The following is a 23,956-nucleotide window of genomic DNA, read 5'->3' as shown; positions in this document are numbered from 1 at the left end:
AGTGGATCTGGGTTGTCCAGCTGGTCTCTCTTCCTTTCTCTCCCTCCCCCGCCCTGCCCCCCAGGGCTCCCTCCAGCTGTTCTCAACATGCTCCCCTCTCTTTCCCTGACTTGAAATTTCTTTTCTAAGTCCTTTTCTGTGAAATGAAAAGTTCGCCTGCCTCAGGCTGGGCTTCCCTCTTTGATGCTGAGGAAAGCAAAGAGCAGGAAGTGAGACATGACAATCGGACAAGCATCAAGCCCTTCCAGTGTGTCTGATTTCTCAGCCCTTCTCCCTGGTCTCCTGTCTGCCTGGTCCAAGAGGGCAGCTGTCTTCTGTCTTCATCATTCAAGTGACGAGCGGCCTCATGTCCTTGGGCATCAGATCTTAGTTCTAGAACACTTGATACCACGGCCAGGGACGAATCACTTCGCTTGTTTGGGCCTCAGTTTCCAGAGATGCAAAACAGGATGTTGGGACGAGATGTCCTCTGAGGGGCTTTCCATTTGGGCACTATGTTTGCTATTGCCTTCGGCTCATTTTACAGATGAGGAAACTGAGGCAAACAGGGTTAAGCGACTTGCTCAGGGTTACACAGTTCCTAAGTGTCTGAATCTGGATTTGAACTTGGGTTCTCCTGACTCTGAGTCCACCTAGCTTGATACTGTGACAGTCGACTTGCTCAGGCCTCGGTTTCCTCAGCTGTCAAACAAGGGTTGAGATGAGATGCCCTGGATGGGGGGGGTGGAGCTCTACATCTGGGCTCCCACCACCTGTCCCTATCAAAGGGTAAGGTATTCTTGTCCTGACAAAGTGGGGTGGTGGTGGTGGTGTAAAAACTGTGTTTGAGAGTGGGTCTGCGTCCTGTCCTCTCTAAGGGTTAATTCTTGCTGAGTCTGGGCTTGCTCAGTCCCTCGAAAATGCAGGTGGAGCAAGGAAAGGGGCCTGCCACTAACTCAGACTGCAGGTGTGTCTATTGGTCCCCTGGGCTGGGCATGCAGGAAGGAGGGAGTGAGGGAGGGAAGGAAACATTTAACCCATTCTTACCTGGATTATATTTCTCCTCCCCTAAATCCCATCTTTCCCCTTTGCTAAAAGTTTGGGGAGTATGTATTTCTTGGGACACCACAGTTTTGAGAGGGGCAGGGGATAATCTAAGAGCTGAGTCAACCTCCAGGATGGAAGGCTGGATCGGGAGAGGCCATTCACCTGTTCTCAGTTCACCACCTTGCTTTGGGAGGGCTGTGGGCTCATTTATAGAGAAGTTGAATTTATTTATTTGGACTAGAATTTTATAATAAATGAATGATGCTGTATTTTTAGGATGCCCAAAGGAGTCTGCATCTTCTAGAATGCCCAGCAATTCTTATCCTGTCCTCCAAATGGCAGGGCCTTGGGCTTGTGAATCCCACTCAGGCCCCAGCCTCCCGGGGAGTCTCAGAGGTGAAGGAGATGGCTCTAAGTCATTTGTCCCCTTGGAAGGACCACCGGGAGGGAGGTCAGGCTCAGCAGAGCTCCAGGGGAAGCCTTTCAAAGCTGGGCTGGCCACACTTGTCCTCTCTGCCAGCAGCTCAATTCCACAAACATTAAATGCTTATGATTTGTGTCCAGTGGAGCCATGTGGCATCAAGAAGAGATCCATTCAAGTCTCAACTGACACTTACTAGTTGTGTGACTCTGGGCCTGTTACTGGACCGCTCAGTTACCCCAGGCAGCTCCCAAAGAATGAGGTGAAGATCTTCATCGGTAGAGAGAGTTTTCACACAGGGAGACCCTCACATTGATGAAATCAGTGATCTGAACAGCAACAAAAAGCTGCAAGGCACTTCAAACACAAACACTAAAATCCCCACAATGCTCCCTACCCTCCAGAAGCTTTCTATTTGGGTAGGGGTGGGGTTGTGTGAAGGGGGAGCAGGAGGGGCAGGGCACACAGTATGTATGTATGTATCTGTACAGATAAGTAAATATGATGTGTCTTCAGTGGATCTGTGACCTGGGTGCCCCCTCCAACACCTCTGCCCATACTCTCATCCCCCCACCTCAGGCATACTGCATCCTCTCTAGGTAGAAGATTCCCAGATCCATAGACCCAGTCCTAGCCTTGCATCACCCACTGCCTGGGGGACATCTCCAATACCCATAGGTATCTTAAACTGAAGTGTCCAAATGTCTGCAGACATCTTTCTTCCTCCAAGGCCTCCCCTCTTCCCAACCTTTCTATTTCTTTGTTGGGCATTACCATCCCCTTAGTCACTCAGGCCTGCAACTTGGAGCTCTTCCTTGACTCCAGGACACTTTGCCCTCAGCCCACGTATCCGATCCGTAGCTAGGTCTTGTCCTGTCTACCTTCACATCCTCTCTCCTGTGTGCCCTTCTCTCCACTCAGAGGGCCCCATGCTCCTCTCCATTATTATGGGAGCCTTCTAATTGTTCTGCCTTGGGGCTCCTGAGTGCTAGTCCTTGAAAACCCCCAGCCACTTAGGTTTGAGGAGAGTAGTTGGTTATCCTCTGGGGACCAGGCCTGCCAGTGCGAGTGGAAACTGGAGAAGTCACTCCAGATGGTCGATTCATTTATAGTAAATTATAATATAGTTTCTGTCCTGGATTTTAAACTTTTTGCGATATTGTGAAATTTAGAGGAGTTTATAGGAAAGTGAAATAAGATTTTAAAATTTTAAAAAAACAGATTTTATCAACTTTTACAAAGGGTGTTATAGCAAGTATAGTTATTACAGAAATATCCGGCAAACCAGGAACACTTACACACACACACACACACACACACACACACACACACACAGAGTCCCGCAGGAGAGCTTGCTCACACTTAGAAAGCACATGTGGCCCACGGGTAAAGTCACAGCTCCAAGAAGTCTAGGCTATGTATCTGCATTAACCCAGGCAAATAAACAAGTTATCGGCTGTGTGACTGCGGTCAAGTCACTTAACCTCAGTTATCTTCTCTGTGAAATGGGGCTAAGGATAGCACCTACCTCGAGGGGTTGCTGTGAGGATTAAAGAGTGTTTGTAAAACTCCTTGCAGGCTCCAAAGTGCTTATATAAATCCTAGCTACAGCACCATTATCATTTTTCTCAGTTCTTTGATCCAGGAGGCTCTCTTCCAGCCGTGCGAACAAACATCCTACTTCAGTCCACAAGCCTTTATTAAGCTCTACTATGTGCCGACCAAAGATCTCATTCTAAAGCGGGTGGTGGGGGACAGCACGAAGCTGGATGTATGGGGGGATGGGCAAGGCCTCGGGCACAAGGGGGTTCCGGCTGAGTTTTGAAGGAAGCTAAGGAAGTCTTTGTTTAAAAAAAATTAAATAAAATTTTTAAAATTTAAAAACCCTTCCGTGCCAGATATCCATTTGCCTTCAGCATTTTTTGGTTCATTCTGGGGACGCAGGGATACAGGAATTGGCCTCCAGCTCAAGCCTTAGGCGCTTCTCGGAGTGGGAAGACAGGTGACCTTGGGGACAGTCTCCAAAGACGGGGACACGAAGACCCTGCGGCCCTGCCTTCTGGGGGAGAGCGCAGGGCACGAGGGATAGGGATGGAGTAGGGGTGGGGTTCCAGGCAGGTGGGTGCAGCTGCGGGGGGCTCCTAGACAATCCCTCCAGGAAGTCGCAGGGGAGCTCGAGGGGCTGCCTAAGGGCCTCCTCCAGAGTGGGGAGGGGGCTGCGGCCGAAGGGGCCAGAAAGAAGATCTCGTAGCTGTTAGCGTGGGAGGCAGAGACCCCATCTCCCAGTGACTGGCCCGGCTGGGGAGGGGGGGGGGGGGCGCTACACGGGTGCGGCACACCCGCAACAGCAGCTACTGGGGATGCCAAGGCTGGGGCATCTCGAGGGTTCCCCGCCCCCTCCTTTTAATGACCTGGAGGGGGCGTGGCCAGGGAGAGAGGCGGGCCAGAGAGCTGTAGAGGGAGGGGGACTAGGAGGGGGGCGTGGTCATGGGGCTGGAGGGGAGAGACTTAGGGAGGGGGCGTGGCCATAAAGCAGGAGGGGCCCGGACTAGAGAGCTGGAGAGGGAGGGAGAACTCGAGAGGGGCGGAGCTAGAGAGTTGGAGTGGGTGGGGGAACTGGGGAGGAGAGGCCGAGGGCGGAGTGGAGAGAAAAAAAGAGACAGAAAGTGGTGGAGAGAGACCGTGACAGCGAGAGAATGACAGACAGCTAGAGCGTGAAAAGGGCGGAGAACGGGAGGGGGCGGGACCAAAGAAGGGAGGGGGTGGGGAGGTTGGTAGGAAGAGTGGGCGGGGTCAGAGAGACCGAATGAGAGCGGGGCTGGTGGGGGGCGGGGCCGGAAAGAGGGCGGGCCCGGGAGCGGAGGAGTGCGTGCGCAGGGAGAGCCGGCCGGGGCGGGGTCAGGTGTCAGAGGGCGGTACCAGCGCCCCCCCCAAGATGGCGGCCTCCATGTGCGACGTGTTCTCGTTCTGCGTGGGCGCGGCAGGCCCGGCCCGGGGGCCCGTGGAGGTCCGCTTCGTGAGCAGCGCCAAGGTGAGGCGGGCCTGGGGCCCAGCCGAACCCGCCCCCGCCAGAGACCCCCGTCCCGGAGCCCCAGGAAGCTCCCTGGTCTCGGCCCTTCCCCCACCCCCCACTTCCTCCTGCCGCGGCAGGGCCGTGACGGCGTCTCTCTCGTGCTCCTGCAGCTGTCGTGGCTCCCCGGTGCTCCCAGCCCCAGCAGGCTCCTTCCCCACCCTGGGCCCTCACCCCTGCTCGCCGCCCGTCCCTCGGCCTCGCTTGTTTCTCACGCGTGGCTTCGCCTTTCCCACCTCCGCGCTTCATGCCCGGAATCTGGCCGTAGGACCCCCAGTTCCCTCCGAGGCCCAGGCTACAGCGCCGCCTCCCCCTCGTGAGAGCCTGGCCCCTGCCCAGATCCCCGCAGAGACCTTGGCTCGCCGGAGGAGAGGGGACCCCCCCCCATTCGGTGCCTCAGGCGGTACATGAATGCTGGAGGAATCAGGTGCAAGCCCCGAGGCCGGGAGGAGGATGAGAAGCAGACGCAGGCGCCCTGCTCCCTCCTCCTCGCCCGTCCCCCTCAATCCCCCCACGCCTTCGCTGCTGGAGGCCTTACCGGCCCGTGGCCTCTGTGACCCTCCCCAGAGGAGGCTCCTGCAGAAGAGGGGCTTGGGAGATGCCCAAGACCCCGGGCTGGTCAGACCACCCCGCCCCCCTTGGGCAGGAGGCTGGGAGCCCCTCTGCAGACTCCTCCCTCTGGAGGTGACTTCATCAGCTCTGTGCCCGTCTGTCTGCGGGTGACTCCCAGATCTGCCCCAATCTCTCCCTGACCCCAGAATCACAGCTCAGACTGAATGTCCACTCCGTCTCTTCACCCCCGCAGCACCAGACGGACATGGCTATCTCCCCCTCCCCCTTCTGTCAGTCCCTCCGCAGCCTCCTCCTCCCCGCCCTGGGGTTCTGGGCTCCTCCCTCTTACATCCCCTGCACCCTGCTGCAGACCCCTTGGTGGGGGGTGCCTCCCAGCTCCAGCAGGTCGTCCATTCAGCTACTACAGTGGTTTTCTATCCTTGGGATTCCACTGGCTTTTGTTGTTTAGTCATGTTGCACTCTTCATGACTCCATTTGGGGTTTTCTTGGCAGAGATACTAGAGTGGTTTGCCATTTCCTTCTCCAGGTTGAGAAACCGAGGCAAACAGGATTAAGTGACTCGCCAGGGTCCCCCAGCTAGGAAGTATCTGAGGCCAGATTTGAACTCAGGAAGATGAGTCCTCCTGATTCCAGGCCCGGTGCTCCATCTCCTGTGCCACCTAGCTGCCCCCGGGGCATATGGGGTGTTCAGGGAGGACTGGCATCTCTGGCGAGGGGGCTGCTCATCTACCTTTGGCATCTGCCTGGCACCTCCCTCTGGCCTGTGGCTCTGAGAAGCCGTGGCACACACAGCGGCACACCCTGGTAAACCATTTCTGCAGACGGGCTAAATCGGGGTGAGGCTGACCGACAGGCCTCGGGTGTGTTGGTGAGCCGGGGGTGTCTGCCAAGAGGTCTCTGGGCAGATGAGAAGTTTGTTCCAACAGCCGTGAGGGCGGCTGAAGCAGGGGCTGGGAAGCTCTTGGAACTGGGTCAGACGTGGAAGAGCCAAGGTCATCCACTGCATCCTGGGCCCTCGCCCATTGTCTTGCTGACGCCGTGGGGGACTCTGCCTCACTTAAATCTAATTCACGAGCTAGTCAAGACGTCACTCATGATGCTCTTTGAAAATGAAGGACAGACAGCGACAGCGATTTCTCCTTGGTCCTGTGTAGGGTTTGATTAGGCAGCCACATGTAGCAGTGGATAGAATGCGGGGCCTGACATTGGGAAGACTCGTCTCCCTGAGTTCAAATGTGGCCTCAGACACTTACTAGCTGGGTGACCCTGTTTCCTCATCTGTAAAATGGGTCAGAGAAGGAAATGGCAAACCACTCCAGTACCTCTGCCAGGAAAACCCCCATGGGGTCACGGAGAGTCAGATGCAATTGAAATGACTGAACAACAGAGTGGCTTGATTTGTCTCTGTTTCTCTGTTCTCTTCCTGTCCCTCATTAGGTCGTCAGCTCTCTGAGGGAAGGGACTGTCTTTTGCCTCTCTTTGTACCCCCAGAGCGTAGCACAGTACCTGGCACGTCGTACGTGTTGGGCCCTGAGCAAAGCACCGAGGTTACAAAAAGCCGTCTTTTCTTCCCTTTTCAGGGGAAGGGGCTCTTTGCTACGAGGCCCGTCCAAAAAGGGGAGACCATCTTTGTGGAGAGGCCTCTTGTGGCCTCCCAGTTCCTCTGGAATGCACTTTATCGCTATCGAGGTAAGCTGCCCTCTCCATGCTCATTTTGGGAGTTCCCTTGTGCCTGCTGCTATGAGTTCCTGACAGTGTCTAGGGGGTGTGGGGTGGGTGTGTATCTTTGTGATGAAATACTGTTCTTCCCTGGAGCAAAATTACACCTGTTACCTTCACTGTGTCATGAACACTGATCTGGTGATTGCAGATTTACAGCAGTGGGGTTGTGACAAAACCACCCTGGGGACTGTAGACTCTTGGGCCGGTGACCAGGCTGGAATCCTTTCCCTCAGCTCAGGGACGTGGCCGTCATCACTGGGGCCTGTCCTCAGCCGAGACGTTCGAGCGTAGCCGTTGGCCCGAAGGGACCAAGGTTTTTCAAATGAGAAGGGATGGGCGTCTGCTTCATTTCTCCTGAGGGACCCAATCCCCTGCTAGAGATTGGCTGGTCTTCAGGCCCCTGGAGGGAAAAGAGGGATGTGAGCCCTAACTCAGGCCCATCTTCTTCCTTATCCGTCTCAATTCCTCTTCCTCCTTGGGCCTGACTGACGACATCATCCAGGCTTAGTTTCCTCCTGCCTAAACTGGACACAGGAAGTTTATCATCGAGCTTAAGAGTTTGCGAAGGATGTTGCAGCGAATGACCACTCTTAAGGGCTGTTCTTCATTAGGCACCCAGCACCAAGTCTGGAGTGTTTTTTTTTACCTGCCTGGTGCAGGGAGATCCCTACGGGAACAGTGCCAGCTCAGCCAATGAAAGTCTTAGCTGCCCTGGGGGGGTGGGGGGTCTGTGAGTCAAGGACCTGCCCAGGGTTACACAGCCAGGGCTTGTCAGGAGCAGGATTGGAACCCAGATCTAATTCTGGTCTATCACTACTTCTTGGGACTCAGGTTTCTGGTGAGGGATACACTCTCCAACCTAGCTTGCCTTTTCACTGTGCCCAGTTGGGGACCCTGGGGCTAAAACGGATGACCAAGTGCTTCCTCTCTGTTGTCTCATCAGAGGCCTCCAGTGCAGCTGGGGCAGTACCCTGAGACTCACATTGGGGTCACACACCTAGTAACCCAGGCAGGGCCTGAGACCAGCCTCCGGTCTAACAGCCGACCCCTCTACTTCATCATTCATGGGCCCAGACATCCTTGGAATTTCATTTCGACTAAATTGATTCTGTGGCAGAAAGCTGGCACGTTTTGAAACCTAAAACTCCAGAGGGCCTGGCAGTACTTGCTGCTGCTTGTGGGGCAGGGGTATCAGGAAGGTCCCTAACCAGCTCCTACCGCCCCATATTCAGAGGCCAGTGGTGCTGGTAAGAGGGAAGAGAAGGAAGAGGAGACATTCCTCGGGGCACTCCTGGGCTGATTGCAGAAGGACGGTCCCTTCCCTCAGAGAGCTATGGTCCAGGGTGGGAGAAACTAGTGAGAAGGATCCTGGAGTGCTGGGTTCTTTGGGTTAAAACTCGTGAAATGGGGGAGGGGTGGCCAGGGGAAGCTCCTCAGAAGACGGGATTTCTGAGGAGGTTTCGGAATGAGGCGCCTGCCTGGACGGGCGAGAGCCGGGGACTGAGCTTCTGTGTGTGACTCCTTCACCAGCCTGTGACCACTGTCTCCGGGCCTTGGAGACCGCGGAGGAGAACGCCCAGAGGTTGTCGGGGAGGGCCTGCGGTGCTCTGCCTCACCCTGAGCAGTGCGGCATTCGGAAGGACCTCCACCAGATGTGTCCCCACTGTCAGGTGAGCCTGGCCGAGGGTGGAGGGGGCCACAGGGAGTGTTCACGTGGCGTTGTCTGGTGTTTCAGCAGGCCTGGAGGTGGGGTGCCCTTCTCTGTTTCCCCGTTTTATAGATGGGGAGACTGAGTCTCCAAGAGGTTGGCTGCCCAGGGTCTCATGGTTGGCAAGATGCTTAGTGGCTGTGCAACCCCAGTGAGTTCCTGTCCTCGCTGGCCTCAGTTTCCCCATCTGTAAAATGAGGGGATTGGTTTTCTGCTTGGAGAAGCAGGATTTGGGTTGAGGTCCTCCTGAATCCCCGAGCCTTTGCTGAGCATGGGTGACAGTCATGATGAGAACACAACAATCACAAGAATTCACCTCCAGGTGAAAACGACAGTGATCCATAGTGGAATCACAAGGCCTTCCAGGCCAGCGTCTGCAGCATGTTGGCAAGGCAGCCCAGCCACGTGACCAAGTCAGGCAGATTGGGTCTGGGGTTGCAATTCCAAACTCTGTCTGCCCCAGCAGGTGATGCCTGAGGGGTGACCTTCTGCCTTGGTCATCAGTATAGATTAGGCAGTGACACAGAGAAAACCATTCAGCACCTCACTGGAGCTCCTGCCGAATACCTTTTGAGAAAGACCTTGACGTGTCCTGGAGAGCTCAGCCAGCCCATTGCCCGGAATTGTCCTCGGTGTTTTGTTTTGTTTTAATTTTTAGTCCGTAACACATGGCTCCACACAATCTTTCCTTCCCGCACTCCCTCCCCAAGACGGCACGGAACCTCAGTGTTTTTAATAGATGTCTCCATACCACGTACTCAGCTGCCTCCAAGCCCCATGGATAGTGATATGGCAGAGGAGGCCAGAATGGGGGGGACAGGAAGAGGTGCCCCTCCCATCCTGTCGGACCCACCTGCCCCTTGGGCTGTGTCCAGGTGCTTCTAGGAGCTTCCTGAGGATGTTCAGGCCTCCTCTCCCCCCTCAGTGCAGGATGCTCTGGCTTCCTCTTCCACACTCCTTGCAGGATGCTCTGGCCTTCTCTCCCCCCCACCCCCTGCAGGATGCTCTGGCCTCCTCTCCCTGCTCCCTGCAGGGTGCTCTGGCCTCCTCTTCCCCTCTCCCTGCAGGGTGCTCTGGCCTCCTCTTCCCCCCTCCCTGCAGGATGCTCTGGCCTTCTCTCCCCTCCCCTGCAGCATGCTCTGGCCTCCTCTCCCCCCTCCCTGCAGCATGCTCTGGCCTCCTCTCCCCACTCCCTGCAGCATGCTCTGGCTCCTCTCCCCTCCATGGGCCACAGGCCACAGAGCATTAAACAGAAGAGCCTAAGAGGAGGCAGCAGCAGCTGTTTCAGAACCATTTCCTTCTGAGCTTCCTCCAACAAGATGAGAACAGCTCTCCTGTAGTCATCATCCCAGTCACAGCTCCCATTTCTGAGGTTCCTGTGATGTTGCATAGGGCTTTTGGGATGTGATCTCAACCTGTCCTCCCCTTGCCTCCCAGACCCTCCCATGGTGAATGACCTGGATAGCCCTTCACTCTCTTCCTGTGCCTATTTCACCATCTAGGCTTGGTCGTAGTAGGTAGTAGGGTCAAGTGAGATAGCAGATGTTATCTGTCAGTGACAACATTAATAAAAATAGCTGACCCCCTTCTCTGATGCCTCGAGGTTCTCACAGTCCTTTATAACTTAGAAGGCAGGGCTGGGTCTTCCCCTTCTATCTGAATCTCTCCCTTCCCCCACTCCCTCATCTGAAATTTTTGAGTAGGAGATCTAGAGAGTCCCCCCATGTTTGAATTGCTACCAAATTCACTTATTATGTGCTTGTTGTATGCATTATGGAGAGCTTGATGCTGGGGGAGATAGAGATAAATGAGAAGGTCCAGGGAGATAAGACCTACTCAGATATAGGAAGCAGCAGACTAAGAGAAGGAAGAAAACTGGCTGGCCCATACAAGGCAATCAAGAATGGAAATATGTCGCTGACACCTGCCTTGACGGTGTCATGGCTCTGGGAGAACAACAGTTTCCATTTTGTGAGGAGCACTTTTAGGATCATGGGATCGTCTTCTTCCTCTAATGTCCTCTGGGACCTCCTTGAGGCAGCACACATTTAGGGTTAACATCTTATAATTTCAAATTATTTAAAAAATGCTTGTCATCTATCCATCCTGTCTATCCCCATAGACTGTAAGCCCCCCCGAGGGCAGGCCTGTTTCAGTTTTTGCCTCTCTCCTTCCTTCCCACCCTATTTCCTTCCCTTTCTTCCTCTCCCCCTCCCCTAGCCCAGTGGCAAATGCTGACCGGTTAAGTGAATGGTGATTCCCCGTACCCAGGCCCCTCACAGACCCTCCCCTCTGATTGGCAGGTGACATATTGTAGTGTGGAGTGTCGCCAGGCAGCCTTGGAGCAGTATCATCGAGCCCTGTGCCTGGGTCCCTCCCAGAATGACCCCGAGCATCCTCTCAACAAGCTTCAGGAGGCCTGGAGGTCAGCCTCCCCACTGCTCCCCAACCATTTCCCTTTCTCCTTCCCTTGAAATCACTTTCCCAGAACGTCCCTCCCTGGGATGAGTCTGTTCTACAGCCTTTGCCCAGCCGGCCCAGGCAAGACGGCTGGATCCTTCTTTGGGCTTTTCCCAGACTCCAGAGTGTATTTATCAGACCCCTCCCTGACCCTCCCAGCAGATCCTTGTCACCAGGACAAGAGGCTCCTGTCCCTTTCTGTTCCCCAAGAATGAAGTCCTCAGGCTCAGCAAGGCCTGCCTTATGCCTGGCTTCTCTGCCCCTCCTCAGTTTCTGTTGCATGAAGATGGGGCAAAACAAGTCATTCCCAGGCCCCTCTTAGGGGCCTCGTCTTGCCGGTGGAGTTCCTGACCCTGTCTCTCCCCCTGCAGGAGCGTCCACTACCCTCCCGAGACTGCCAGCATCATGCTGATGGCCCGGATGGTGGCGACTGTGAAGCAGGTGAGTGTCAGCCCTCTCCTTCTCTCCCTCCCCCTTCTCCCTCTCCGTCCCCTCGCCTCCTCCCTCCCCCTCCCCCTCCTCCTCCTCCTTCAGGGGACCCAGCCTGGAGCTGGTACCTTCTTTGCTTCTGGAGCTGCCCAGGACTGTGCTCTTGCTCCAGGATGTCCTTAGTTCAACCAGGTAGGGGTGGGCTGGGGAGGCAGGGTAACTCCATGCAGAGGGGCTGAGATTTCTGAGCATCCAGACACGGGATGTGAGCCCTGCTGTCACCAGGCCTGCCAAGGGAAAGGAGAAGGCTCGGGTGGCTTTTTGTCACAGGGTGATTTTCCCCCAGAGGTGTCTGAGATTGATTTACTCCTGGCTTGATAGTAATGAAAGGAAGTGGGGGACATGGAAACCCAAGAGCAGCCCCTCCCCCAATAGGTTCTTGGCTCCTTTCCTGGGTTTCTGAGCCACACTGTGATCCTCTTCCTTGCTCAGGTTGGGAGGTGAGGGCCAATCAGAGGAGCAGTGTGCCCTGGGCTGGGGTGGGGAGGACAGTGTAGGTGCCAGTGGTGCCCTGGGGGGTGGGGAGGACAGTGTTCGTGCCAGTGGTGCCCTGCAGGGTGGGGAGGACAGTGTCGGTGCCAGTGGTGCCCTGGAGGGGGTGGGGAGGACAGTGTAGGTGCCAGTGGTGCCCTGGAGGGGGTGGAGAGGATAGTGTAGGTGCCAGTGGTGCCCTGGGGGGTGGGGAGGACAGTGTAGGTGCCTGTGGTGCCCTGGGGGTAGGGAGGACAGTGTAGGTGACAGTGGCACCCCGGGGTGGGGGAACATAGTAGCCTGAGGCCACATTGCTCTGTGTTATATCTGTGTGTGTCCTGTAGGCAAAGGATAAGGAGCGCTGGATTAAACTCTTCTCCCAGTTCTGTAATAAAACGGCCAACGAGGAGGACGAGATCGTCCACAAACTCCTGGGAGACAAGTTTAAGGTCAGCCCTGGGGCCTCTGCCAGGCCTTGCTCTGACGGAGGAGCCTTGGGATCTGAGCTGGCCAGCCTGGGGGTGGGGGTGGGGCTGGGCCTGTGTGGGGTGCACGAGGCCCCCCCACCTCTGAGTCATGCTTCCTCCCTTCAGGGAGCTTCCAGTCTGACAGGCAGATCAGGCTGTGTACCTGACCCCTCCTCCCCCAGGCCTCTTGGGTCTGCCTGGGGTCACTTCTCTGGGCCCCTTTTCTCCTCTGTAAAATGAGGGGTTGGTCTGGATGCCCTCGGAGGCTCCTCCTTGCTCTACAGCTGGGATCCAAAGGCCTTCAGTGGTTTGGTGCAGACCTCTTGTGGCTGAGAAATTTGCGGGGGATTACTCTTAAGGAAGAGTGGAGGAACACAGAGAGGTGGCCGGCTGAGGCTCTTCTTCTTCCACCCGCCCCAAGCGCCCAGGAGCCTGTCCTGGGTTTGGGGATCCCCAGGAGCTTTCTCATCTCTGCTCCCTCCTCCCCCACCAGGGCCAGTTGGAGCTTCTGAGGCGGCTGTTCACCGAGGCTCTGTATGAAGAACAGCTCAGTCGGGTGAGTCGGGCAGGAAGCCCTCCTCCCCGTCACAGGTGTTGTGGAGTTGCTTCAGTCCTGACTCTTCGTGACCCCACATGGGGTTTTCTTGGTAAAGACACTAGGGTGGTTTGCCATTTCCTTCTCCACCTCATTTTACACATCAGGAAACTGAGGCAAACAGAGTGAAGTGAATGACCCAGGGTCACCCAGCTAGGAAGTATCTGAGGATGAGTCTCCATGACTCCAGGCTCAGCACTCTACCCACTGTACCACCTGTCTGTCCACATCCTCCTTGGGGTCTCTTGATTTGGGGAGTGGGCTGATGGCAGACTGACTCCTGGAGTCTCTTAAAACCGGGGTGGCATAGGATCTGGAAATAATCCTGTGCTGGGGCCTCGTCCCCTCCTGGCATTCCCTGAGCATCTACTGTGTGCAGAGGACGGATTCAGGGTCAGAGGTCAGCTGCACTTTTGGCCCCACTGATCAAGCCAAAGCCAGGGCCAGACTGACCTCCCCATCTTCAGCCAACCCTTTGAACTCTGAGGCTTTCTAGCCTCTCTGCAGCCTTACTTTCTACACATGAAGAGTGACAGGCCAGGGTTCGAGGTGTAGGACACCAGTAGCTGACAGTTACTGTAAGCATTTATTAAGTGCTCACTGTATGCCAGGCACCATGCCGAGTGCTGGGGAAACAAAGGTAAATCTAGGGCCCGCTCTCCAAAAGCTCCCATGTAAGGGGGTAACGGCAGGCACCTGGGCACACACAAGATATGTGCAATCAAAGAGGGGAAGACATTAGCAGTTGTGGGAGGGCCGGGACAGGCCTGCAGAAGGTAGGGTTTGAGCCAGGGAGACCAAGAAGCAGAGGGGAGGGTCCAGTCAATGCAGTGGCGCCATTGGGTTGGAGGACTAACCAGGAGGCCATGGGAATCCATGGGAGGCAGTAAGGACAGAAGGCTGGATGAGGAGGAAGGGGCTAATGGGGGGCTTTAGAAGCCAGGCAGAATTTTATGTTCGATCCGCAAGGCGATGAAGAGCCCCTGGAGCTCACTGAGTAGAGAGAGCCTGGCTTTGGAAGAATCACTTTGGCATCTGTGGAGTGGATGGCTTGGCCCAGGAGGGACTTGGGGCTGGTGCAGTTGTGTAGGTGAAAGGGTTGGAAATGGATCGGCTGTGTGCCGATGGAGGTGATCCTGAGGACGGGGACTTGATGCCGCCCTCCAGGTGTCAAACCAGATTAAAGTGTCATTGGGAAATGTTTAATGAAATAAAAATACAACGTGATATGTGGCTTTCTAAGTCACTGTGTGGCTAGCGAGTTCTGCCTTAACCACATGGAAATTTCTCCCAGGGATGGCTGGAGATTTGTGTCTGCAGCTCAAGGGAGAGCTCAGGGCTCGGCCTGGAGACTGAGGAGTGGTGGGCGTGAGGGACCCCAGTGGGAAGGGAGGGAGGGCAGGGATTAACCAGGGGCAGCTTTCTAGGGCACATACTTGGCCCAAAGCTTGGCCTTGACCTGCCTCTTCTCATTTCTCTCCCTCTGGGTTTAACATGCAGTGGTTTACTCCAGATGGCTTCCGGTCTCTGTTTGCTCTTGTTGGGACAAATGGTCAAGGAATTGGGACCAGGTAATGAGGACATCTGCTGGGGGGGAGGGGGCTGTCTCCCATTGACCAGTGGGCCAGGCAGCAGTGGAAAGTGGAAGGTTGGTCATCCCCCTCCACTGAGCATGTCCTGTGGGCAGAGCCTTGGGCTGGACCTGGGGTAGGTGAGCCAAGGACAGTGGGAGGTGTCCCCTCTGTTCTCCAGGGTCCCTGGCACCGACAAGGGATGAAGAGACTGCTGTGTCAAGTGCATTTTGGGGATGGACTGTTCTGGAGGCAGGCCCTGGAGTGCCCGTCCTCTGGGGGCTTCAGGATTCCACAGTGAAATAGCCAGTAACAAAGACAGATGAAAGTTGGGGCTGGGGTCTGCCCGCCAGCTGCTCCTGCAGTCCGTGGTTTGGGTCTTGTTCTGTTTTTTGGCCTCTCAGTGCTGGCCATCTGGGTCAGTGCCTTTGGTGCCTCCCCCAACCACAGTGTCGGCTGTGGGTGGGGGGATGACTCTGAGGCTGGGGAGACCCCTCATCCACCAATGCTTGGCTTGCTCCGTGTCCCCCAGTTCCCTGAGTCAGTGGGTCCACGGTTGTGATGCCCTCGACCTGAAGCCCCAGGAGCGTGAGCAGCTGGATGCGTTCATTGATCAGCTGTACAAGGACATTGAGAGAGGTGGGTGGGGCCTGCTCCATTGTCCCCTTCTGCATACACAGCCAGCTCCTCGTCTGATGGGAGTCATGCACAGAATGTGAGGGGCCTAGGCAGTCATGTCCGACGGCCGGAGCCATTGTTGGGCTGGAAAGGGTCCAGGGCAGGCGGGAAGCAGGGGGTTCAGGGAGGAGGTGAGCTCAGGCCATGCCCTCTGGGCCTCCCCTGCTGCCACACCCATCCATCTGTCTCTCTTACAGTGAGTGGTGAGTTCCTCAACTGTGAAGGATCCGGGCTCTTCGTGCTCCAGAGCTGCTGTGAGTCATTTGAGGGTGTCTCTGGCTCCTCAGTGGCTTCAGACCCCCACAGCATGTGAGGGACAGCCTGGCCCCCACTAGGGGAGGAAGGGAGTCTTTTCCTGCCTGCCCCATAGGGCCATGTGCCTGCCAGGTCATTGTGGGCATCCTGGACTGCCAAGCAGGGGGGAATAGGGCCTTAGGGAGTGGCTCAGGGGGCAGAGGTTCTTCCCTTTGTGGGGCTCATGCGCCACTCACACATGGGCAGTCTGGTGAAATGTCCGGACCCCTCAGAAGGTTCAGTTAGAGGTCAGTGAAAATGCTCCCCACAAAGTCTCTCTTTGATCACCTGGGTGACCTTGGCCTCAGCTTCCCCATCTGCTCGTAGGTCCCTGCTGGCCCTGAGCCTTCAAACCCATAAGGATCAGTGATCTCGGGGGAAGCCTTGGCTGGTGGCAGCAAGTGCCCGCTCTCTTATTTACCATTCTCCTGATCCCCCTTATCTCTCAGGCAATCACAGCTGTGTCCCCAACGCAGAGACCTCCTTCCCAGAAAACAATTTCCTTCTCCATGTCACGGCCCTGGAGGACATCAAGCCTGGAGAGGTAATGTGGGCATGGCCAGCACCCCTGGGTGGCGGGGTCCCTGCCCAGCTCTGGGCTCTGAGCTCCCACCTCCTCTCCCGTCCTACCTGCTGTCCTTCCATTTCCCAGAACTAAAACTCGCTCCTCAGGCCTCTTCCAGGGCAGCCCCTGGCTCTCTCGCATCCTATGTGGGTGGCCTAAGGCATGGGCCTCCCTCAAAGTAAGCCTTGGATTCACTGGCTCTTGGGGTCCTTTCTAGCTCCAAAGCTCTGGGCCCTGGCTCTCCCCACCTTCCAGCTTCTTGTTCTTGGCTGGCATAGAGAGACTGATTGTAGGCCCAGGGTGGTGGACAGACAGAGGAGCTCACAGGTTATGTACAGCCTACCCTCCCTGGGGTGTGGGTCAGAAAGTGGGCATGGCCCCAGCCCCTCCTCCTGCTGTAGACTGAGGGGAGGGCCCTCCTCTGTCTCTCTGTCCATCCTCCCTCCCCCCACCCCCACCCCCTAGGAAATCTGCATCAGCTACCTGGACTGCTGCCAGCGTGAGCGGAGCCGTCACAGCCGCCACAAGATTCTCAGGTACCCTAGAAGGGAAGGAGGTGGGGGGGCAAAAAGGGGGATGGGAGCAGCTGGAGAGGGGGCTTGTGCCTCTAGGGTCCTGGCACCCCCAGCCTGAATGCCCATCTTCATGCTCTGTAGGGAGAACTACCTGTTTGTCTGTTCCTGCCCCAAATGCCTGGCTGAGGCTGAGGATCCCAGTGTGACCTCTGATGAGGAAGAAGAAGAGGAGGAGGAGGAGGAGGAGGGTGAGCCTGAGGACGCCGAGCTGGAGGATGAGATGACTGATGTTTGATATCCCAAGCCTGACCTCCTCATGCAGGAAATGGGTCTTTGGAAGCTGCCCCCCAACCTCATTCCCTGACCTGAGAGGAGCATCTGACCTCCCGCTCCCTAGTCTGGCTGCCCAAGGAGTAAGGCGTCGTGAACCTTGTGTGGAAAACCAGGGACGTTGGACTTGTGGAGGGGCAGCCCAGGTTGGGGGCCAGGCCCCGCCTCCACCTCCCCACCCCTCTAGAAAGCCCTCCCCGGGAGTATTCCATTTGGGGGCCAGGATTGGCTGCAGCTTTTTGGAGCTCCTGCCTACCCCAGCCTGTTAATTGATTTATTTATTTTGGGAACAAAATATCAAAGCTGAGTTATTGGGCACTGTCAGTATGGGGTCCCTGCTGAGGAAGCATCAGTCGACCTCACCTCTCTTCCAGAGCTTTCCTCCACTTTCTGGCTCTCCCCAGTCTCAGCTGGTTCCTTTTAGTTGGTGCACGGAACCCACTCACCCCTTCAGCGGGGATGGCTGCAGGCGGATTCTGCCTGGCAGGGCCTTCTGCCTCCTGGGCTTGCCTCCCTCCCTTTCTGGGGGCTCCTCAGCCTCACAGTCAGGTCTCGACGCTCCTTACCCCAGCCCTCAGAATCTCATCTTGTGCCTTTTCTTCCCTGCCTGGGCAGGGGTGGTGGTTGTTGGAGCCCACTGTGCATGGGGGGGAGACTTGAGTGTTTCCCTGGAAGGGTAGGGACCGGCCCCTGCTGGCAGCCTGGGGCACTCACAGGGGCTGGAGTGTTGCTCTTTGCCTGGGATCATTTGCGGAGAGAACTGGGTCTCCTCCTGGGGGGGGGGTGGAGCCCCCATTTGCCTGCCCCCCACCCTTCCTATTTGGAGGCCATTTGTATTGACAGCCTCTGCTGTGAGCCTCCAATCATGGGGGCTTCAGAAGCTGGTTTTCTTGCCATGCCAACGCCATTCCTTCTTTCCTCCTCTCCTTCCCACTTTTGGTGCTGTGCAGACTTGTGAACAGTGGGGACCTAGGGAACAGAGCAGAGGCGGGCAGCGGTGGCCAGCCATGGGCTCTCCATCCTGCTGACTTGCCTTTCTCCTCCCCCCAGTACAAAGTCTCTGGCCTTCCCCAGGGATGTGATCAGTGCCTGCCCCTGCCTTGGGCTTAGATTGGTCTGGGCCCTCTGCCCCAGCTCTATCATCTAGAGGTCGGCGGGCACTCCCAGGTCTCTTAATCACTCGTGCTGTGTGAAAGGATGTGCTGTGCTTCCCCTCCCTTCTCTTTGTCTCTTTCACTCCCTCCTTCCCTTTCTCCCCCTCCTTCTTCTCTGTCTCCCTCTCCCTCTCTGTCTCCCACCCTGAGGAGGGGATGTCACACGTCTTCCATTTCCCCCCTGTTCTGTCTGGTGCTCGCTCCATGCTGACCACCATCCTACCCAGCCTTTCAGTGTTCTCAATAAACTGTGACTGGTGAACAGGCCCCTCTGTATGGATGAGAGTCTCCAGGGTCAGTCTCCCCCAGCTGCCCTCAGGGGACCTTTCACGGATCTGTACCCCCTAGTCCCTGGCTTTTTCTGGCAGCTGGGGGGACTATGGCTGCTTCACAGAGCATTGTGGGGTTTGCAGAGTGCCTCTAGTACACGATTGCATTTGCACTTTGTGAGTGGGGAGAATGGATGGAAAGGAGTGTTGGCAACTTTTGCTTAGGTTGGGGGGATGGACTGGCTCTTTCCTAGTTCCTGCCCTCCCCTGACCTGCCTCTTGGCCATCCCTCTTCCCAGCCTCCTCCAGTGGCTTTCTCCCTGGGTGGGAAGCTTCTACCCCAGACCCAGAGGGCCCATTTAATCTGAAAGGCTCTTCCCATCACTGCCCACTCCCTGACAGTCCTCAGAGATGAGCTCTCCTAGAGTTTCATGGTGACCTTGTGAACTCGGAAAGTCTTTTACAGGTGAGGACACTAAGGCAGACAGGAGCTCATTAGCTCAAGCTCAAACCTCGAGTCTGCCCAAGGCCAGATTGGAAGCCAGCTGTTCAAGCTGCGGTCTGAGTCTCTGTCTTTCTCATTGTGTCTTGGCTCCTTCAGCATAGGCCAGAAAGCCCGTGGGAGCCCTTCTCTGAGAAATGCTTTTACGTGCATCTACACAGGAGAAACCAATTATATGGAAATACAGTTAGACAATGTTTGGTTGGTTTTTTTTTAAACAAGTTCATAGAGCCCAGGTACCAAGCTCCCACTCCCGCTCCTGCCCCCCCCCCATACCTGATGAAGGGCCTTGGCTGCCACCCCATGAGCCTGGGCACCTTGGGCACATCTCTTTCTCTTTTGGTGTTTCCTTTTCTAGTTGAGGAAGTCAGACTGGAGCCTTAGGAGCTCTGGAAGCCTCAACAAGACGATTCTGACAGGCAGACAACTGACATCACTAAAAATCTAGGAAGACTTTATTGTGCTAACAACAGTGGCTGCCCAGAAGGTGAGGGAAAGGGGTTTCCCCTTTGCCCCTACTTAAGCAGAACAGCACCATTCTCACCCCCACCTCCCTGGTGCCTTTGCCCCAGCTTGTGACAGCATCTCTGGGTGCTGTCCCCCCAAGGTGCGGGACCTTGGGCAGGGCAGGTATGGAGGAAAGGGAAGAGGGAGGTCAACGGTATGTTTGTTTAGCCAAGGCAAAGGATGGGAGCCCCCTCATCACTCAGCCTGTCCCCAAGACATAGCTCCCTTCCCCCAGTGTTGGCCAGCCTCAAACAGCAGAAGCTCCCGGCTTTGGTGCCTCCTTTTCCTGTCCTGAGTCTTGAGGATGGGGGCCCTGGCATCCCTTCTACCAAAAAGTCCAAGGTGGCTGTAGCAGTTCAAAGGTGGGGATGCTGGTGACGTTGACAGGGATGGAGATGATGGCCCAGGGTAGACCATGCTGTTCGAGAGAGCGTCGGATCATGTAGCTGGGGGAAGAGGAAAGAGGAGGCTGCACCTGGGTGTCTCATAAGACACAGAAGTGAGAGTTGGGCTCCTTGCTAGTGGGGACCGCACCTCCCTCAGGGGGACCCTCACCCATCTCTGCCAAGCAGGAAGAGAGCCGGGATGTCTGCCGTGCGCCGGCTGCTGTCCTGGATCATCTCCACGTAGAAGCTGTCATTGTCAGCTGCGTTGTCAGAGATGATCACTGCTCGACCCCCATGTTCCTGAACCACCCTTGTCTTGGAGAGGAAGGAGCAGCCCCTGGCAGAAACAAGAGGTTATCGGGACACAGGAAGAGTAGTGGGCTCTGTGGCATGGAGAATCCAGAAAATGGACCAAATCCAGTCCACCCCAGCATCAAAGAGAGACCCAAAAGTGGATGTCAAGGGAATGATTCTAGAACTTGTGGATAACCCCAAACCCAACAGATAAACCCTCAAAACTAATGCTCACCAAGGGAGTGACCCCAGAAACCTGAACACAACCAATAAAACCCCCTGAGGTCCCACCAACCATCTCCCGTGGGCCTCCTGTTATAGTGCCAACCCTTCTGCCCCATCTGACCCCATGCCCCTGGTCAGGCCAGGCCCTCACCCCCGCTCCACCAAGGCAATCTGGTCCTGGATGAAAAACCCGTTGTTGAGTGGTCCACAAGCCTCTGGGGGATCAGCTGGGACAAGCTGGATCTGCTCGTACCTGGTGTGCTGCAAAACACGAAGATGGGCCATGGAACTCCATAGGAAAGAGTCATGGGTGGAAATGGGGGGCAGGGGGACAGCCAGGAGCTGCATCCTCACAGGCAGCCAGGGCAGGGCTTAATAGCTCCAAAAAAAGGGCAAATGACTTGCTTGAGGTCACACAGCAAGTCATAAGCATAGTGGACGGGAGACCCTGGGTCTCCTGTTTTCATTAGACTCAGTGCACTCAGTGAAGGGCCTGCCTGCTTCCACTGTGCCTAGGACCGTGCAAGGCCCTCAGGGAGCATTGGATGTGCTCTGGTATGGTCCAGCCCTTGGGGATCAGAAGGGCAGGTGATCCTTAATTCCCCCAGGCAGAAGGGAGAGGGAGCAAAGCTCCCCTGTCTTAGGCCTGCACTTACGAAGACACCCCCAAAATCCTTGGCAGGAGTGACAGTGAAGATGTAGCGAATGTCCCCTGGGCTCAGCACTTGGAAGTACAGATACTCATGGATGCGCAAACCTATGGAGAGGCAGAGAGGTGAGAGCCTGGGGGACCAGCCAGCCCTCCAGCTCAGGGTGGTCATGGTCCAGCCTGTCCCCTCATCTGGAAGGATGTCACCAGAGCTGTGCTCTGAAGGAGCCTCTGATGTGATGGGGAGGACACAGATTTGCTGTCAGCTCTGAGTTTGAGGGGGGAAGACAATGGGAGACAGGATGGACCACTACGGAATCCACAGACACACAGCATGAGAAGAGTAGGATACTAGCTTCTCCCCTTCCCGGTCTGGCCTATGGCTAAGTTGGTGGAAGATGGAAGAACTCTTCACTGGCCTAGGGGAGTTTGACCTAAGTGGGGGAGAAGAGTGAGACTTCCCAAACTCAGGGAAGACAGGCTCTTTTGAGCCCATGGGCCATGCAGGGTTTTGAGGCCTGATGACAGCGTACAAGAGAGATTCCAGGGCAGTGGTGCCCTGGGCTTCTGCAGGGATTCTCTCGGTCATGTTTTGCAGTTGCCTGGCATGATCGTATTCCTGTGGGAACTGCAGAAGGAGGCCCTGGCAGTGTGGCACTGACTGGGAACCCAATGTAAAGACTAGGTCAAGATCTTGGATGCTAGAGCCAAAAGGCCTTGGAGACCAGCCAGTCCAACTCCACCTCATTTTACAGAAGAGGAAATGGCCCCAGAATGAGGAAGTGATTTGCCTGAGGTTGCCAAGACACACATTCAGTATCTGTGTTACTAAACAAACAAGCCAACTGATTCAACAAAAACTCTGCAGGCACTGTGCCAGGGGGTGAGGATGCCTACCTTCATCACAGAAGGGACCTTGGAGGGCACTGAGTCTAACCCCCTCATTTTGTAGGAAACAAGCGCACAGAGAGGTTGAGGGCCGTGCCCAGGGTCAGCCAGCGTGCCAGCCAGCGTGCCCTCCCTCCAGTGGAATACAATTGCAGTTCATGTCAACGTCTCCCTGATGTCACAGTCCTCTTCAAGAACGAGGGGGACACACGGACGGACACACACACACACACACACACACACACACACACACACACACGGCAGAGCTGGAAGTGTGGTGCAGTGGATAAAGGGATAAAGTGCTGGGCCTGAAGACCTGAGTTTTAATCTGGCCTCAGACACTAGCTACATGACCCTGGGCAAGTCACTTTACCCTATTTGCCTTAGTTTCCTCATCTGTCAAATGAGCTGGAAGAGGAAATGGCAAATCACCCCAGAATCTTTGCTAAGAAAGCCCCAAATAGTGTCACGACTGTACAAGGGCTGGAACTTGGGGGTCCTCCTGATTCCAAGCACCATCCACCTAGGAATGCAACTTGTACCGGGGCAAATTCAGAGGAGAAGGAAGAGAGGGACATTAACAACAGGAGGAGGAGGAGAAGCTCTGGGAAGTGCCTCATCCTGAAGCCCAGCGGAAGAGTTTAAGAAGCGCAGGTGAGGAAGGAAGAGGAGTAAACACAGGGCGGGCACAAGTAGGACAGGAGAACCCGAGCCGTCCCCAGCAGGGGCCCTTCTAATCTAGGGCAGAGGCTTCCTTTCTCAGGAGCGGCGGGGGAGGATTCGAGCCATCCACCAGCCCCCCAGCCCCCTGCGGGGCCTTCCCGGGCTCCCTGGTCCCATCTCGTCTCCGTCTCCGCATCATTCCCAGGCTCACCTCCCACAGCGGGACCAGCGTTGCCTCGGGCGAGGGTTGGAACGGGGCGCTACGTCCTATGACCTGTGTCCATCCTGCCTGGCCAAGTGTCCCTAGACGACTCTCCCAGACTCCAAATTTTTGGGGGGAGTTCCTCCCCGGTAGTTCCCTCAGCCAATGAGATCGCGAGTCTGCCCCCACTCCGGGCATTTAGCCCGCTCTGGGTGACGCAGGGATCCATCTGCCCGAGTATATTCTACACCCCTCTCCCCAGACAGGAAGGGAGGCCCCTCAAAAAGGTCAGGCGTGTCCACACTTGGCATTCTCCCCGGTTTCTAGTTAGGATTTCTCCGCAAGAAGCAGGCAGCTGGAAAGTTGTCTTTTGGAAGTGAATTTCTGAGCCCGCTAATCACTGCCTGCGAAAGAGATCTCTGGGTCCCAACTCCTCCCTGGACTCGGAGACGGGGAATTCCCAAGGTCACACTGGCAATAAGTGTAAGAAGCAGGATTTGAACCGAGGGCTCCATCCACTGCCACGTCAAACTCATCTGACCACAGGCTAGTCTTAAGGATCACAGCTGGAGCTGTTTTACAGAGAGGGAAACTGAGGTCTGAGCAGAGGAAGCGACTGCAGAGTTACAGATGGAGAGCTGGAAGGGGCTTCTGAGTCCGACCTACCCGTTTTAGAGGGGGGAAGCCGAGGCCCGGGGAGAGGAAGGGGCTTTATAGGGTCACATGGTAGGGCTGGAAAGCGCTTGGGAGGCCATCGAGTCCGCACCCTCAGCGTGGTGGGGGGCAGAAATGAGGCTCGGAGCCTGGACACCGCGCGTTCAAGGTCATTTGGACAGGGAGTGAGGGGCCCAGCCCCGAGCAGGATCCCAGGACCTGCCCCAGGCGTCCCGGGGTCACAGACGACAGCAGGGTCCGCCCCCTCTCCCCCCCCCTCCCGCGCCGTGCGCTGACACGTGACAGAGGAGGAAACTGACCCCAGCCCCAGCTCCCTCCGGGATCCCCGGTCTCCGAGTGGGGTCAAAGGTCAGGGTGCCCCCCACCCCCGCCTCTCCAGTACATTTGGCACGTCCGGCGCCGTCCCCGTCCGGCCTGGCTCACCGTGGGCCAGCACGCACGCGGAGCACCACAGCCAGAAGCAGCCCCAGCCCGCGACGCCCCGGACCATCTCGGGCCGGCCGGGGTACACTAGTTCTCGGGGCCGCCGCCGCCGCCGCCGTCTTCTCCCCCGGACAGCGCGCCCCTTGACAGCTGCTCCGGTTGAC

At 56.3% G+C, this 23,956-nt stretch overlaps 2 protein-coding genes across 7 annotated transcripts; one reads left to right on the top strand and one right to left on the bottom strand.

Annotated features, from left to right (window-relative positions):
* Positions 1 to 4,369: 4,369 nt before the first annotated feature.
* On the top strand, positions 4,370 to 18,376 carry SMYD5 (SMYD family member 5). The gene is made up of 13 exons (XM_036748905.1): positions 4,370 to 4,478; positions 6,671 to 6,779; positions 8,343 to 8,482; positions 10,824 to 10,945; positions 11,352 to 11,421; positions 12,285 to 12,389; positions 12,901 to 12,963; positions 14,503 to 14,573; positions 15,106 to 15,212; positions 15,449 to 15,505; positions 15,995 to 16,089; positions 16,576 to 16,646; positions 16,767 to 18,376. The coding sequence occupies exons 1-13, from the start codon at positions 4,383 to 4,385 to the stop codon at positions 16,918 to 16,920; spliced, it is 1,260 nt and encodes a 419-aa protein (XP_036604800.1). The 5' UTR covers positions 4,370 to 4,382; the 3' UTR covers positions 16,921 to 18,376.
* On the bottom strand, positions 13,570 to 23,956 carry PRADC1 (protease associated domain containing 1). 6 transcript variants are annotated; one of them, XM_036748904.1, is made up of 10 exons: positions 23,793 to 23,956; positions 20,949 to 21,049; positions 20,444 to 20,553; positions 19,943 to 20,110; positions 19,157 to 19,833; positions 18,891 to 19,033; positions 17,319 to 17,924; positions 16,777 to 16,893; positions 16,594 to 16,651; positions 13,570 to 16,081 (listed from the first exon to the last, which is right to left on the bottom strand). In XM_036748904.1, exons 1-5 carry the CDS (start codon positions 23,857 to 23,859, stop codon positions 19,713 to 19,715), a joined length of 567 nt encoding a protein of 188 aa, XP_036604799.1. In that variant the 5' UTR covers positions 23,860 to 23,956; the 3' UTR covers positions 13,570 to 16,081; positions 16,594 to 16,651; positions 16,777 to 16,893; positions 17,319 to 17,924; positions 18,891 to 19,033; positions 19,157 to 19,712. The 6 variants fall into 6 exon arrangements, with proteins under 6 accessions (XP_036604799.1, XP_036604798.1, XP_036604795.1 ...); XM_036748903.1 differs by having other exon boundaries at positions 13,570 to 16,379; positions 16,777 to 19,033; XM_036748900.1 differs by lacking the exons at positions 20,949 to 21,049; positions 23,793 to 23,956 and adding an exon at positions 22,704 to 23,550 and having other exon boundaries at positions 16,594 to 16,696; positions 16,777 to 19,033.

This window comes from Trichosurus vulpecula, chromosome 3, assembly GCF_011100635.1.
Source record: "Trichosurus vulpecula isolate mTriVul1 chromosome 3, mTriVul1.pri, whole genome shotgun sequence".
NCBI lineage: Eukaryota > Metazoa > Chordata > Mammalia > Diprotodontia > Phalangeridae > Trichosurus > Trichosurus vulpecula.
The sequence above is the reverse complement of the archived record's forward strand: the minus strand, read 5'-3'. Positions and strand labels throughout refer to the sequence as shown.